The 16,526-nt window shown below is 41.1% G+C and overlaps 1 protein-coding gene across 2 annotated transcripts in view; it reads right to left on the bottom strand.

Annotated features, from left to right (window-relative positions):
• Positions 1 to 16,526, bottom strand: part of znf609a (zinc finger protein 609a) — a 143,086-nt gene that overhangs the window by 75,607 nt on the left and 50,953 nt on the right. For both annotated transcript variants that reach the window (XM_051689092.1, XM_051689093.1), the window contains exon 2: positions 6,306 to 7,176. In XM_051689092.1, coding sequence (XP_051545052.1) covers positions 6,306 to 7,043 — 738 coding nt within the window. In that variant the 5' untranslated portion in view covers positions 7,044 to 7,176. The remainder of the gene's footprint in view (positions 1 to 6,305; positions 7,177 to 16,526) is intronic.

Here is a 16,526-nt window from a genome sequence, read left to right on the forward strand (position 1 = left end):
GAGGGAGAGAAAGAGAGAGAGTGTGAGGGGGAGAGAGAGAGAGAGAGAGTGTGAGGGGGGAGAGAGAGAGAGAGAGAGAGAGAGAGAGAGAGTGTGAGGGGGGAGAGAGAGAGAGAGAGAGAGACAGAGGGAGAGAAAGAGAGAGACAGAGAGAGAGAGAGAGAGAGAGAGAGAGAGAGTGTAAAGGCCATCATGATTCAACGGTTCCCACCTCCCCACTTTTATCTCTTTGTGGATTTATTGTTGGGTATGTAGCAATTATGCACAGGCAAAACAAGCAGGCGAACGTGAATTTTTCAAAGGGAGACACTCCAGTGTCGAGAGACCGCAAAAGAGAGCGAGAGGCTGTGCTCTCTGCCATCGCAAACCGATAAACGCCAACATAATCCTGTTGTTGGCATGTCAGCAAGGATTATTTAAAAACTACAGCCTACCAAAACCATCAAAAGATCTCAGATATGGTTTGTCTCGGGGAATGCATTCTCTCACAATAATGAAATCTTAAGTGTTCAGAGTGAAAAAATAACTGGTGTATATACTACCAAAAGATCACTAGAAAGAGAGAGAAAAGATACAATAAATCAATCCGTGTTGCTGTCAGCATCTCTTAAAATGGAGTGTAGCGTGCCAGCTTGTGTGGGTTCACAGATTGGTACTGAAAAACTGCATGCTGTTACCGTGGCACTTCTGCAGACAAGGTTTAAAATAAGTACTCAGCATGTCGTGTTAATCATAACATATCGGCTATTTGCGCCAAAGCTGCCGTGTTTTGATAAGGTTCTAGGAAACAAAAACAGCTGGCAAGAACAGCTTAACGTGCCGAGGGATTACGAATCTGCACACTCAAACGTTTAAGACCCTTGAGTAACTGACCTATGAAAAGAATCACCTTTTGAACAATTTGGGCAACAATACTTACAGCACACAATCAGTGATAAAGCCTTAAATTCATTACAAGCAGAACTAATCCCCCAGCTCCAAAAACTAATAGAATTTATACAAATAGCGTGGTATAACTAGATGACATGTTCTGAAAATGTGAGCGCCGACTGCGTGTGCAAAACTGATTACCATAGTGATTGGGTGTTGCGGGTGGTTAATGAATCATTTGCACTTTAGCACATGACTTCGAAGGTGATAAATCTGACTGTTTGCATAACATAACCAACTAAATTTACATGCTCATTTAAGCATGATCAAAACACATAGTAGCTCAACTGATAAAGCGTTGCACTTGCAATGCAGAGGACCGGGGTACGAGTCCCGAAGAGCATGCGAGTCGACACGTGGGCCGAAAGTGTCATAGAAGCGCAACAAAATGGCATAATTGCTTCAGCAATTCCGATTCTCATGTGCTATTTGTTTTATGACATTCTCGGTCAGAGCATGTGAGCGGAGCATAGTTGGAGCGGAGCGAGGCGCTCGCTTCCCGCTCCTACTAGAACGTGCTACATTTCTCGTGCGGCCACATGTGTGCTTGTACACTGGCAAATATCCGGTGTTGACGGCTGTATTAGGTCCAAGACTTTAAACAGAGTGGATTATCAGAGATGAGGCAGCGTTTAAACTCGGTGTGATTCGCGAGCGGATGTGACGGGCCGATTCCAACAACAGACTACAGTGAGGTGAGAGCGCAGAGTTCAAAACACAGATTAGTTTCCCGGACATATGTCTGTAAAGTAAAATAATTTTATTAGGCTACCGCGGACATCTGTAAGGTTTACTGCCGACTCGCGATAAGTGATGTCTGTTTAAATCACAGAGATGAGAGTGTCCACTGCATTTACACACTGCCGTCACGCGTCAATGACCCATCAGAAAATGTATGTAAGCTATACTTATTATGAAGTATTAAACTTGCATATGCTGTATTTGGGATTATTAGAAGAAATTAACTGGAATATCTGGCAAAATACAACAGAACTGGTTACATTAGCAAGCTAGTAATCCTACAGTACACTCTTGAATTAAAAATATAGACAGTCAGGGGCCTGGGTAGCTCAGTGGTAAAAGACACTAGCTACCACCCCTGGAGTTGGCGAGTTCGCTAGTTCGAATCCCAGGGCGTGCTGAGTGACTCCAGCCAAGTCTCCTAAGCAACCAAATTGGCCCGGTTGCTAGGGAGGGTAGAGTCACACGGGGTAACCTCCTCGTGGTCGCTATAATGTGGTTTGTTCTCGGTGGGGCGCGTGGTGAGTTGAGCGCGGATGCCGCGGTGGATGGCGTGAAGCCTCCACAAGTGTCTCCGTGACAACGCGCTCAACAAGCCACGTGATAAGATGCGCGGGTTGACAGTCTCAGATGCGGAGGCAACTTTTTTTTTACCTAATGCAAAAGGTTTCACGCTCCAGTATCGCTCTCGCTCATGAGCAATGACTTTTGAACTTGAGCGTTGGAGTTGAGCGATCGCACATGACCGAATATTTGAGCGAAGCGACAACTCGCTCCACGCCGCTCACATGCTCTGCTCTCGGTTTGCATTAGGTCTAAAGTTTAGAGTAAGGAAGGTTTTCTCTGAATACAAGATACCATCATCTTCTGACAACTGCATTGTATCATAAACAGATCTTTAATCTGGATTACTTAAGATGGTTTATTTGCTGACTGCCTAACAAATCCATTGAGCTGTATTCTTCAACTGCAGCTAATTCCCTGCTTCAGCCAATAACAATGACTAGTAAGTGTGCGAACCCACGGCCAGTCTGTTTTTGGTCAAGCGGAGACCCAGATGTTGGAAAACACAGTTTACGATTGCAATAATAAAAATGTTCACACCCAGCGCAACCCTTTACCCCTCAGAAAAGATTTCCTGGATCGCCTTCCGATGGGGTAATAAACTTAGCAACTCACGTCAGTGAGAGTTACGAGCATGCACTGAATTCACAGTGCATGTCGTGTGGTCAAGAAGCAGCTTCCACTGACTCACATAGATCACCTCTATATTTAGGGTCAGAAATCAAGACTGCTGAATCAACACTACTGTAACGAATGCATAAGCTTCAGGCGAGCAATAGGTTTCTGTTTCAAGAGTAGATTTAGCAAATGTTCAGAACCAAGTAAGCCATAGTTTTTGATTACAGTCTTGGATTTATGCTTTGCCAAGTAAAAAAAAAAAATTACAATGCATGCCCTTTATTGTCCCAAAACAAAGAGGTGAAGGTGGGTCATTTCTATGCAGTTGTGTGGAATTGCACAACATCGGCTCAACCAATGATGTGAGTTTGGGGCACGACTACCAGTTTGTCCAAAGAGAGCAAGACGAGGGAAGTGCTTGAAATTATCATTATTGCAATTCAGTTAGGAGCTAGTGGTGCAGAAATGTCAAAATACACCTTTAAGTTTCTATTTCCTATCTTCAAAAGTCAATTCACTTCAAAAGCCAAGTGCAACCATGACATACAACACTGGCTAAGCAGTCATCTTAAAGGGCAAAGTACATTTTGGTTTTCCGAATGCCGCAAATTTTCATATGCCGCAAAATTCATAATCAGCACAGTAGGAACGGACAGTCCACTTACAGACAGTCTGCACGTACTGTTCTGATGACGAAATTTGCGTGATGCTCATCTTCGCATGTTGACTGTGCTAAAAGAGTATTACAAAGTCATAGTGCGCATGGGTAAAACACGTCCGTATGGGCTCATGATCAAATAGCATTCGATAGCTCGACCGTGCGCAAGACGAAATGGCATCTGTAAAAATGAAGTATACCTTAGCGCTCAATACCTAACCAGCAAACTGAAAAATAAACAGTTCTCGGTTTTTATATTGCAAAACCATCCTCATAGTCCTCAACATGTAAACACAACAAATCATACCTTTTGGCATGTCACAAGAGCTTGATTTTGATAAGCTTGGTCGGGTAATGTCAACAATACAGCCCATAATCGTAGATATCAAATACTTTAGTCAGCGACTAGAACGCCTTTTTAAAGAAGGTCATCCCCCTCACAGTTGAGGTCATCAGATAACTGCAGCGAGAGGTTAAATTAGCCTGTGTTATTCTCAGGGTGATAACGACTGTGTGCACAGTGTTAGTGGATATGCCAGTCCAGCAGGGTTAAACAGTAGGTACCAGCACTCTCGCTTTCCTGCATTGCCATGCAAGGCTTCGGCAAGGTGGGAAAACCAGCCCTGCCTGCTGTCAAGAGTCCATGAGCCCACACCGCCCCACCCAGCACCATGGAAATCTGAAACCACTTTAGCAACAGTTGAAAAGCTGGTCTGGTCCCCCTCCCCGACACTTGATAGCATCCCCTTCTCACACCTCGAGATCTGGTTGTTAAGATGCAAGAGGAATTTTCTGTTTTGTTTGAGCTGCTGTGGTCCCTCCCCCCAGAGGCCCCAAGCGAATCCCCGGTGTTTGTTTAAGGAATGTACCAGAATACAATTGGGCCAGTCAGACAACGCCATGAATGGGGGCCATTGGTATCGGAGTACTAAAGTGCCAAAATAATTGTTTTTCCAGGGACAAAGCTCAGCCTTCCTCTTCTTTAGCTATAACACTTACCTAACCACAAGAACAGAATCAGGCAATGAGCCAGGCAGAAAGCTAGACCTTACATTAAATAAACATTTTTATAATCTATAATACCTAACTTGTTCAGCAAGATTCTCTTTCAAAATGTTAAAGCCAAAGTATACCTCGGTTTTCCACATATTGGTACGTCTTGCACAGAGTGCACATTCCGGAATGCCACAACATGTGAAATCGAGCTTGTGCAGCCAGAAGAGTCTCCGTTCATTAACTTGCATGGAGTATGTTTCATACCTTAAATCGTCCTTAAACAACTCCCACATCTTTACACATTATCTGAATAAAAATATAATCAGATGGATCTAATCTACCATTTTGGACTGTTAAACCTCAAGGGCATTGGGAGTTAAACGTAGAACACATTTAGTTAATTCTTTTTTATAGTAACAAACCTTAATATTAAGACACATGTACTGTGTATATAAATATACTATTACAACAGGCATGAAAACCAAACAAATGGTTAATAATTCCACCTCACAACATCAAGACACAGTTAACCAAAATTCTCTTTCAAGGATGGTACAGATGGACGAACATCAGTTCTTTATAAGGAAAATCCCTTTGAAGGCAGCATGTTGCTTTTTTCCAGTAGCCTATATTTAGCTGCCTGTCACAACTGAAAGCAAGAAAAGGGATCCAAGTGTTACATTTCAATGGCTCCCAGGAGACCACTAGGTAGAGAACACAATGCTGTGAGAATAAAAAAAACCTACTGCTGAATACTGATTGAGTCACTAGCAAGGAATTTCAAAGATCTATTGTAAGCAGATATGCCAGTCCTTTTCTCTTCGGTTTTACATTTACATTTACGCATTTGGTAGACGCTTTTATCCAAAGTGACTTACAGTGCACTTATTACAGGGACAATCCCCCCAGAGCAACCTGAGTTAAGTGCCTTGCTCAAGGACACAATGGTGGTGGCTGTGAGGATCGAACCAGCAAACTTCTGATTACCAGTTATGTGTTTTAGCCCCCTACACCACCACCACTCAGGCCAGACTAAGGATTGGATAAAGTCAATGTTGTGGTGTGCTAGTCCTCTTAATTATAACAATTTAATAATAACAACTGGAAGACTCTGCAGGTTTAGTTTAGCACAGTCCAATTTCTATGCCTTTTTTCCCTCAAAGGGTGGTAAGAAGTTTGAATGGATTCTTGTTTTAACTTGAAATCAGGCAACAGTTTAGACCTTGCAGAAACTCTTCTGGAGAGATCAAGGAAATAGGAAACCAATAAATCTGTGCAATGGATAATTTCTTGAAAACCCCTACAATAAGCCAACAACTCTGGTGTTACAGAGAGCAAAAGATCATAATACCACAACAAGATATCTGAATCTGACCTGGAGCTCCAACAACTTAACATGTAGGCTAGATAGTTATTTTGTTAATAACAATTGGTGCAACCAATTTATTAGGACTGCATTGTTAAATTCTTTCCAAAAGAAGGAGTATGTACAAAGAATTCTGGAGTTGCTGGTTTTGTATAATAAATGCCTTTCAATGGTGTCTGGTCTCTGGCCTCTTTCCTAAATCTCTTTTAGCAGCACAATATGCATCACTAAACTCTGTATATATTGCATTTCACAATCACTATCCATGATTCACACCCTACTAAGGCCCATTGAACGGAAACAAACCATCCAAACGGTCAACAGACAATCACATCTGGAGTGCAAATGTGTAATGTCTTTATAAACAATGCAATCCTGTGTTAAGAAAGCTGCTTGGTATTCTAAAATGAATTAAAACAACTTTGGTCTCACCTTCTCGCTTTTTATTTTCTTTATGGTCCTGCAGTCATTATTTTCCACTTCTTCTGGTTCGCTCTTGATAGCCAATGGTGCGACTATTCCAACAGTATCGAGGGTAATATTCCCCAGTTTCTCTGCACCGTCCGTATTTTGCGACCCCTCAAATGAGGTATTGCGGGCCTGCCCTAAAGGCACACCCTGGGTTGCTGGGTCTTTTTCTTGGGGCACGGTCCCAGCTTGTACCCCTTCGTTTTTCTCCTTTTTGCTTTTCCCAGAACCTTCCTTGTCCTTTTTTCCACTTGGCACGTTACGGGAACTCTTATTACTCTTATCGGAACCTTTCCCAGAGCTGGGTAAAGTTGTAGAACCACTTCCTGAGGTTGGCCCAGTACCCTCATTTGTGGTCCGCCCCTGGGCATCCTTCTTAGCCCCATCAGGGTTCGAGGACTTGCTACTGTCCTTGGAATTCTTGCTACGTTTACCTTTGGATTTGCTATCCTTGATCGGAGGTGGAGGCACCGGGTTAATGAACTTGATGTTGTCCGGCAATGCCGCTACAGCACTAGAGCCAGCAGCCATTCCGTCCCCGTCCTTGGTGCCAGACATCTCAAGCTTGTCTTTCTCCAAGTCGGCGTCGAGGTCAATGATCAGGTTGCCTACACCAATATCCCACTCATCACCGCTGTCGTAAGTGTCCACCGCATTCGAGTCCACACCTTTCCCGCCTGCAGTGCCACTACTGAGGGACATCTTAGTGCCAACGGCCCAAGTGTGCCACAAGGAGGTCTGACTTTCTCAGACAACTGAGGCAGTCAGAAAGCGCATCTACACAAGCTTCAGGGTCCTGTTGGCTTCCCCCTTCCCAGTTACCCACATTATTGCCCTATGGAAAGAAAAAAACAAGCATGTAAGTGATATTTTAGGACTTATAAGACATTCACCCTTAAGATCAAGTCAAGAAATCTAGAAAAGGGTTTCCAATCCTGGTCTAGGAGTACCCCAACATTTTGGAAATGTGCAGTGCTGGTGGTATTTCATGACCAGAATTGTGAAACACTGGGGGTAGAAAATTACTATAATTCTCAATTTCTGTTCATTTCATATAATCAAATCAAGTCATTCTGATGGAATAGCACTTTTCACAACACACATCGGTTTACAGAAAATTATGCTGTAACAGAAAATGATACTCTAATATCTGTAATGCCTTATAGCCTTCATTGAGCAGTTTAAATGGAAAAATGTGGTTGAAAATCATGCTTTAAAAATTATTTATCTTTAACAAATCCATAATGTGTTTGTTGGCTCTCTGGACAGAACAATACAGCTGAATCAAGGTCACCCCAGCACATTAGTCAAACTGTTCTCAGGCTTTGCATCAAAACACACACTGAACCAATTTCCTCCTCCATCAATAGGTTGACAATAAAGCCAAACAACTAACCACTAGACCAGTGGTTCTCAAGCTTTTTTGTACCAAGGCACATCTTTGTAAATATTTCCAAGTCACACCATTTCTTTCTCAAAATACAATGATGCGTACATCCTCAAATGTGAAATATAAAGGGCTCTACGCTAACATTTTTGTTTAGGAAAAAAATGAAAAAGAATAATGACGGATAGTGAACATTTCAACAGGGTATGCAGTTTTAATAGGTTTTTGCAGTCTGGCAGTGCATGGTTATAATGCGCACCTCCGTTAGAAGCAGAATACTGTATGTTTGGTGCGTTGTCACCCTCTCGCAATTGTGCAAAGAGGCTCTTATTGTTAGAGTGACATTTCATGGTTATTTGTTAGACGAGGATGCTGACATGCTGTTTACTGGTATCGTGCATTTTATGCATTCATGCATTTTTATTCGACTCGCTATTTTTCTTAGAATCTTGCAACTGAGTGTGAGGTTAAGACATCATCCATCAATAATTAATTATTCAAGACACTGTCCGTCATTTTGACAGATAGGCCTACAAGCAAGAATCTCCACTTTAACCATCTTCACATGGTATATCGTCACTAGCTCTCGGTTGATGCGTGAGCGCGAAAGAGAGAGAGAGAAAAGGAGAGCGCTCGCAGCCGTGTGAGAGTGAGAAAACGGCGCTTTGAATGCAAAACTAACGCACCTCTTTTAAAAGTACTTGGTATATGATGCAAGATGCATCAGGGAGTTTTTATTCTGTTTGTAGGTTGCAATGATAAGTTCATAACTTTGGGTGTAAGATCAGCTGTCACTCGCACCGGTGCAGCCAAATAATTGTCCAAATTCGCATGTAGTAATTTTCACTCGCAAATATTGAAGCTCTACAAATTCCATGGCACACCGGCCTACCTGCCATGGTACACCAGTGTGCCATGGCACACCATTTGAGAACCACTGCACTAGACTAAGAGCGGCTTAGATACGTCACTTGATATTACGTCTAAATTAGTATAATTATGTGTTACGAGTTTAAAGACGCAACTTCGAAAGCACAGCACATTGCCCGCATGCTGAAAACCCTCTACGAGAAAGTGCATATCAAAATACATTACCACCATTTAAAAAAAAAACTAGGTAATTTAATTCCCCAACTTCACTTAACAACTAGTCTCTTGTTAAATGACAAGTCGATACTGACTCATCCCTAAAAGAAATCCACCACATCAGGGTGTTAGACATAAATAGTCTTAGCATGGCACGTTTCAATGCTCATAAACAAGTAGCTTACAAATTACTCATTACTTATTTTGGTACAACCCCTAAATGAACATTTCCGAATGAAACAGGTCTCTAAAGGCCAAAGTACACTATGGGTTTCCACGTGCCGCTACGTCTTGCAAAACTTGACACAAATTACATCAGTACAGTACTTTTTTTTTTTTTACGCATTTTGGCATACGCTTTTATCCAAAGCCACTTACAGTGCACTTATTACAGGGATAATCCCCGCAGAGTAACCTGGAGTTAAGTGTCTTGCTTAAGGACACAATGGTGGTGGCCCTGTGGATCGAACCGGCAACCTTCTGCTTACCCGTTCTGCTTTAGCCCACTATGCCACCACCAATCCTTGTACGCACTTCTGTCTGCGTGCAGCCTAGTTTTCTAGACAAGCGCACAGTCTGCGTCTATTGCGTGTAGGTTCGTGGTCAAAAGGGTATACTTTGAAAGGCTGAGCACTATGGAACGGCAAGCGTAAAATGTATACTCTAGCTTTAATGTGTTACATTCAAATTCTTTCTAGTGTCAAAGATGCCCACGGTCTTGCGATGAGGGGTGTTTTCCATTAGACAGTCTCAAGAACACTCAATGAACCCTCAAAAACGCTGCTGAAAACCAGAACCATTAAGCGAGAACTAGCCCCTGAAAGGGCCACAGTATTCATTTAGTCTAACACAGTAATATAACAGAGACTCAGATTAAAAGTGGAAAATTGTTAGCTGTAACATTCAAAAGAGGTCACACAAAAGCCTATACAAACCACAGACTGGGATAACTACATTAGAGTTTGGCAGTTGTCAAATAAAACTAAGCACTACTTAAGTTAAAAAGGATGAGTCTGGATTTGAACTGCATCTTAAATAGCCGAAGAGACAGATGGCTGAGTGAGAGGACACTAATCAGTGGTTTGCTGTAATCCGTCAGTCCACCAGGGAACACCGAGTGTGTACTGCAGGAAGCATTCCAAATGTCTGCCGTTGGAACTCAAGATAAAGCTGACTTCCACTATCAGAGTGATTCATCGGTCCCCTTGTTTTCTAAGGACACTTTGAAGCCTGCGGCTTTTAGGGCAGGAATTCTCCAGGCAGTGAAATTTTGATACACCATTTTTGAAGCTGCTGTCATATTTTATAAGTCAGCTCTCATTTCTTAAGTCAACATAAAATGAAATTTACAACCCATTTTACTTCCATGAGTAATTCGGTGATTTTGACAAGAGAAAATTTAGTTTGGGACTTGATTTTATCCATCAGGAACTGATTGAAATACTCACTGAAACATAAGGCAGAGAGCCTCTGAATTAGCCTCAGGTTCTTGCCGTTGGCAATAAAAACAATAAATACACTTTAGAAGAATTTATACAACCCAACAGAGCTGAACCAATGATGCAAGCGACTATCATGGTTTACCTCCGCTATAAAAGAGAGGTAAAAAGAAAGCCCTCTGTTCTCTGTTCAAACAGAGAAGGCAATAGACACACCACAGACTTTAATTCAAGCCAGACGAAAACGTCATACACGCACTCGAAGTTCGCTTTTTGATGTCCTTTTGATGGATAATCAATGAATACTTCTACAACCCTAAACACACACAGTGAAGCTGCAAGAAGCATGCGTATTGAAAACTGTAATTGCATTTTGTTGCCACTCATCTTTGGCATTCTTGCCAATACATAGTAGTGGTTGGTATAAACAAAATGTTATCTCATGGTACGAGTATGCTAATTAGGAATCATTTGGAACTTAACCATTAATTTCACATTATATAACATTTGACCTTAAAACTAATCTAAATCTCATATTATAAAATGGATTATTGAATGAGCCAACCTATACCGATCTGCCACAACATTAAAACCCCCTGCCTAATATTGTGTAGGTCCCCCTCGTGCTGCCAAAACAGCGCCAACCCGCATCACAGAACAGCATTTAGAGATGATATTCTTCTCACCACAATTGTACAGAGCGGTTATCTGAGTTACCGTAGACTTTGTCAGTTTGAACCAGTCTGGCCATTCTCTGTTGACCTCTCTCATCAACAAGGTGTTTCCATCCACAGAACTGCCGCTCACTGGCTGTTTTGTGTTTTTGGCGCCATTCTGAGTAAATTCTAGAGACTGTTGTGTGTGAAAATCCCAGAAATACTCAAACCAGCCTGTCTGGCACCAACAATCATCCATGCGATTATCTAATCAGCCAATCGTGTGGCAGCAGTGCAGTGCATAAAATCACGCAGATACGGGTCAGGAGCTTCAGTTAATGTTCACATCAACCATCAGAATGGGGAAAAAAATTTGATCTCAGTGACTTGGACCGTGGCATGATTGTTGTCCAGACTGGTTCAAACTGACACAGTCTACGGTAACTCAGATAACCACTCTGTACAATTGTGGTGAGAAGAATATCATCTCTGAATGTTGTTCTGTGATGCGGGTTGGCGCTGTTTTGGGGGCACGAGGGGGACCTACACAATATTAGGCAGGTGGCTTTAATGTTGTGGTTGATCGGTGTAAATTGCTACATTTTTTGGCAACCGCAAACAGCCTACAATTAGGATAATGAACTATTACTTGGTGGAAGAATTGTTACTTAACTGCAATAATTATATAAAAATAAAATGTAACCGTTTATTGAAAACTAGTTTCATTTATCAAATTGCCATTTTCGCCTTTAAACCACAGGTAAGAAGGTTTTATTCACTATGATTCGTACCGTGCCTAATAAATACAATGGACCAAGATTGTAAAATGGCCAACAACTAATTCAGTGTTTCCCCAATATGCATTCAGCACATGGTTCATTAATATTCTTGACACAGCATAACACTTGCTAGCCCCAGTCAGCTGCACGCTTTTTAGTAGTGATGTTTCATTCGTGAACGAATCGTTCTCGTTCACCTCCAAACATTGACTCATATTTCCTGTTCACTGACATCTCTCCCTTTCGAAGCCAATGAGCTCTAGTTTAAAGCATGAATCTCCTTTGGTGGCTTTTCATGCCTGTAAAGACTATAGCATGAGCCAATAGCATTTGAGTGCGGGCTGTGAAGAAGCATATGATAGGTTTGACCCACTGAATGGAAGTTGATCAAGATCTGTTGACCAGCTGAAGGAGAGGAGCTGGTGTGTCACTCGTTTACTTCGAAATTGGCTGGATGAATTAGGAGTTAAAGTGACTGATGACATTACAATGACATCAGGACATAATTTAATCACTTAATTATTTTTAAGCTAATATAGTTGTCTTTGTAGCCATTTGTGGGGAAAACGCTTATGATGCTTAAACACTGCTGAATTCTTAGTAGATTTAATGAAGTATAATTACACTTGTTTCGGTTGTGAAAGACATTTTCGGCTGCACATCTTATAGTGTCATTGGGGGCTGAGAGTGGAGGGAGACTGATACATTTGCATCATTCACAGTGCTTCATGGAAGTGGGCAGAGCTGCAGAGCTCTTTTGGCAAGCTCTGATTGGTGGATTTCTCTTCAGGATCATGGGTAGTGTAGTTATTCACCAGAAAAAGTTTAAACGTTAAAATAATGCAGGCTGATGGCTTTACCAGATACATATACCATCAATTAACAACCTCGGAGCTCATGCAGGTCTCGACATTAACACTAGTCCGGGACAGTGTATTTTTGAAGGGGCAAGTAAAAGAGAATTTTACTTGCCTGACCAGACAAGCGGACTGATTAAAACGTCAATAATGAAGAAATAACCAGCTATATTTGTGATAGCCTAGGCCTGTGTCACTTATTAGAAAGTTCATATTCTTATTCTGCTGTTGAAAGTAATCCAGAGCACAAGTGATCTAGTAACAGCTGCGCCCTGTTTGATTGACAGAAATGCTCATGCTAATCTGCACCTGAACGGTCAAATACATTTCATAATTCCGCCAAATGGTGGAGGTATTCATGTAAACACACAGAGTGATGTCTAAAGTGAACGTAACATGCTGCTGTCTAGTGTGTCATAATAATAATCAAACAACCAGAACAAGAAAATGAGAAAAGACTCACTGCTCTTGACTAAGTAACTTTAGTAGCTTTAATACTTTTTAATGTTTTATAATCAGATAGTAAAGTCTGAATATTAGTCTTGAATAATTAAGAACTTGAAACCATTCTTCCATAATTATCATATTAGTTAGTGTTATTATTTGTTGTGGTTTTGAAGCTGGTATTGAGAATCGTCAAGTTTCACTACCGACTACTTAAATTTTGGTATTGTGATCATGTATAGCCTTTATTGTACATGGTAGATCTCTTTCCATAGAAGTGTGAGCATCCCTGCTGTAAATGATGGCGATGGAGGCTTTTCTTTATTTGACTACCATACATAACATAAAATAATTATAATATGACAACAGCCTCCTCCCCTACCCAGGGCAGTTTACGTTTCTGTCGCAGAGAATTGGGTTGACTGCATAAGTACGCTATTAGTTTGGGTATCGGTCGTAATTTTAGAAAAATATACAACATAGGGGGCCTGGGTAACTCAGCGAGTATTAACACTGACTATCACCCCTGGAGTCGTGAGTTCGAATCCAGGGCGTGCTGAGTGACTCCAGCCAGGTCTCCTAAGCAACCAAATTGGCCCGATTGCTAGGGAGGGTAGAGTCACGTGGGGTAACCTCCTCGTGGTCGCGATTAGTGGTTCTCGCTCTCAATGGAGCGTATGGTGAGTTGTGTGTGGATCGCGGAGAGTAGCATGAGCCTCCACATGCTGTGAGTCTCCGCGGTGTCATGCACGAGTCACGTGATAAGATGCGTGGATTGACGGTCTCAGAAGCGGAGGCAACTGAGACTCGTCCTTCGCCACCCGGATTGAGGTAACCACGCCACCACGAGGACCTACTAAGTAGTGGGAATTGAGCATTCCAAAATGGGAGAACTGACAAAGCACATGACAATGCTTAATGTCGAGCCCGGTCATGGTAGGTCTGTCTTTGAAGGTTTATAAGTTATCGCTAATAATCAATTCCTCTGGAAAAAAATGAATGGGATTTATACTTCCATAACAACACTAGCTAAACATGTACATACAGACAAGGCAACAAAAAAATGCTCCCGTCAGTGCAATGGTTCAGTGAACACCCAAAAACAGCCTTGTTCATCAGCACTCGAGTGGCTATGGAACAGGCTGTCCTCTTCATTACTGCAACACTCAGGTACTGCTGATCTTCCAGTGGCTAAATAACAGCTCTAAACTAATTTAGCTTTCCCTGCCACATACCAGCATGTGGTGGGAGAGCTCGGGGGAGAACGAGCTGCCTTTATACCCGCTCCCATCCCGACCCCGCCCGACACGACATGGGCCTAATTAACACAGGCATCCATGGCAGACGCCTCTGCTTGATGGAAAAACATGAGCAGAAAATAAACCAGGCACTTCTCGCAGAGATGACAGGGCTAAGGATCGATACTTGTCTCGCCCCTGTTTGATGATGAAAAACAGATAAAAAGAGTGAATACAAACAGGTTTGGGATGGGGAAAAAACAATACAAAAAGATGAAAAAGTAAAATCAAGAGCCATTACTCCAGAGGACTCTCTGACCTGATTGAGAAGCGCTTCTGCATTCACTCAGAACCGCCTCCGAGTTTTAATTCCCTTTCGGCAATTCAGTAATTGAGATTCTCTAATAAAAACTTATTTCAAAGGCTGCCAGTTGAGGCAGTGAGAGTGGCAGACTCTCTGTCAGAGAAAATCACAGCTCTTTTCTGAAGACCAAGGGCTTGGAGAAACGCAGGGAAGCACTTCCCTAGGTTAGATTAAACACCGCATCAGATGAAAGCTCCACCGCTCATGTTTTTATCTTCCCCTCTTGGAATTCTCCCTCGCGCTCTCGTCTCTTTGGAGTCGAGAGATCTAGCAGGATTTTATCTTCGGCCCAGAAATGAGAGCAAAACACTTAGTTGTGTTGACCCCTGGATCCCCCAACTCAAATATCCCCTCTTTGGTATCAATGTTTGGTTTATGTATAATGATAAAACCTTGTGCTATACTTTTGAAACAATGTGTATTTTAGCGTTTATGGACAAGCCCTATTCCCTTCCACACTAAGCGCCTTACTTTTACCGTGATTTTTGGTTTTTCTAAAATAAAGGATAGACAAAAAAAAAAAAAATGTTTACGCCTCAATTGAAGTTAATTGAGCTCGTTACATTGAACCCAGAACAATTCTTTAACCCTTTAAGCTCTGAAGGTGTTTTTAAAGATTTCTTGTTTCAGTGGCATACCCAAAATTAAAGGCTTATAACTCGACAAAACAAAAACAAACAAAAAAAAGCCTAAGAAACTGCTGAAAAAAAAAACACAAAACAAAGAGCCAATTCTGATATGGCATTATATATCTCTGGGTATAAGTAAGGTGGCTCCGAAAAACTGCTTTTGTTTTGTTCCCAATCATGTCAACTGTATCTGAGAATAATGTTGTGTTGATACGACAAAGCAATCAAAAGTTATAACATTACAAATATAATGTATCGCCTCCATGTGTCCAAAAGCCTCTCCAAACAAATAAAACATAATAATTGTACATAAGAACTAATTACACATGCAAACACAATGACTAAAGGTTTGCATAGCATGCAGACTAAGGCTGCAACTAACGATTATTTTGATAATCGACTAATCTAACAATTATTAGGACGATTATTCGACTATTCGAGTGATTGCAACAATTAATCATTAGCTCTTAACCGATTATTCAGCTTGTGCCTTAAAAGGTTGTACTAAACTTGCTTACTAACAATAAAGAGGACAAAATCATCTTTTAAAAATATCTCTAAAATGACATTCACCTAATTACAAGGGAAAAAAATACTTGAATTTTTATTGTTTAATTCATTCAAAAATAAACACTGCAAAAAATCCTATTGTTAAAGTGTTTTTGTCTTGTTTTCCATATAAAATGATCTAAAAATCCTTAAAACAAGATACATTCAATGAAAGCAAGTCTAAATATCTTATGTTGCTTCTAAGGTAAATGTATATTCCATTTAGGATTTTTAGATATTTTAAAATATTTAAATATTATATTCAACATTATCCGATAACAATTTTTTCTTCTACAGTATAGCTCCTAAAGTAAATGTCAGGCGTTTTAGATATTTATATTGGAAAACAAACTAAAGACAAATCTAAAAACCTTTTTTTTTTTTTTTTTGCATTGTATAATGGCTAAGACTACACTCTCTCACCTTTTTGGTCACTTCGATTCATCTTTCTCACAAAATACAAACAAACTCCCTCTTCTTAATATAGCTTGAACCGCTGATTTTCTTCATGAGAAGATACAAACGTGACATATATTACGATTCACTATGTTATCACGTTATAATCTAGCTTCAGCAATCACATGCGAGGGACCAGTTTCGGAGTTTGTGCTTATTTATACAACCCACATCCTTATTATTTGAACTTTAATAAAGGATGCATTAAAGATATAACGCCGGGTGTTTCCTTTTTAGACGCGCAGACAGGCAAGTTTTTCTCAAGCAGAACGCCAGGTACGGCTATTTCACGTCACGACAA

This window comes from Myxocyprinus asiaticus, chromosome 46, assembly GCF_019703515.2.
Source record: "Myxocyprinus asiaticus isolate MX2 ecotype Aquarium Trade chromosome 46, UBuf_Myxa_2, whole genome shotgun sequence".
Classification (NCBI taxonomy): domain Eukaryota; kingdom Metazoa; phylum Chordata; class Actinopteri; order Cypriniformes; family Catostomidae; genus Myxocyprinus; species Myxocyprinus asiaticus.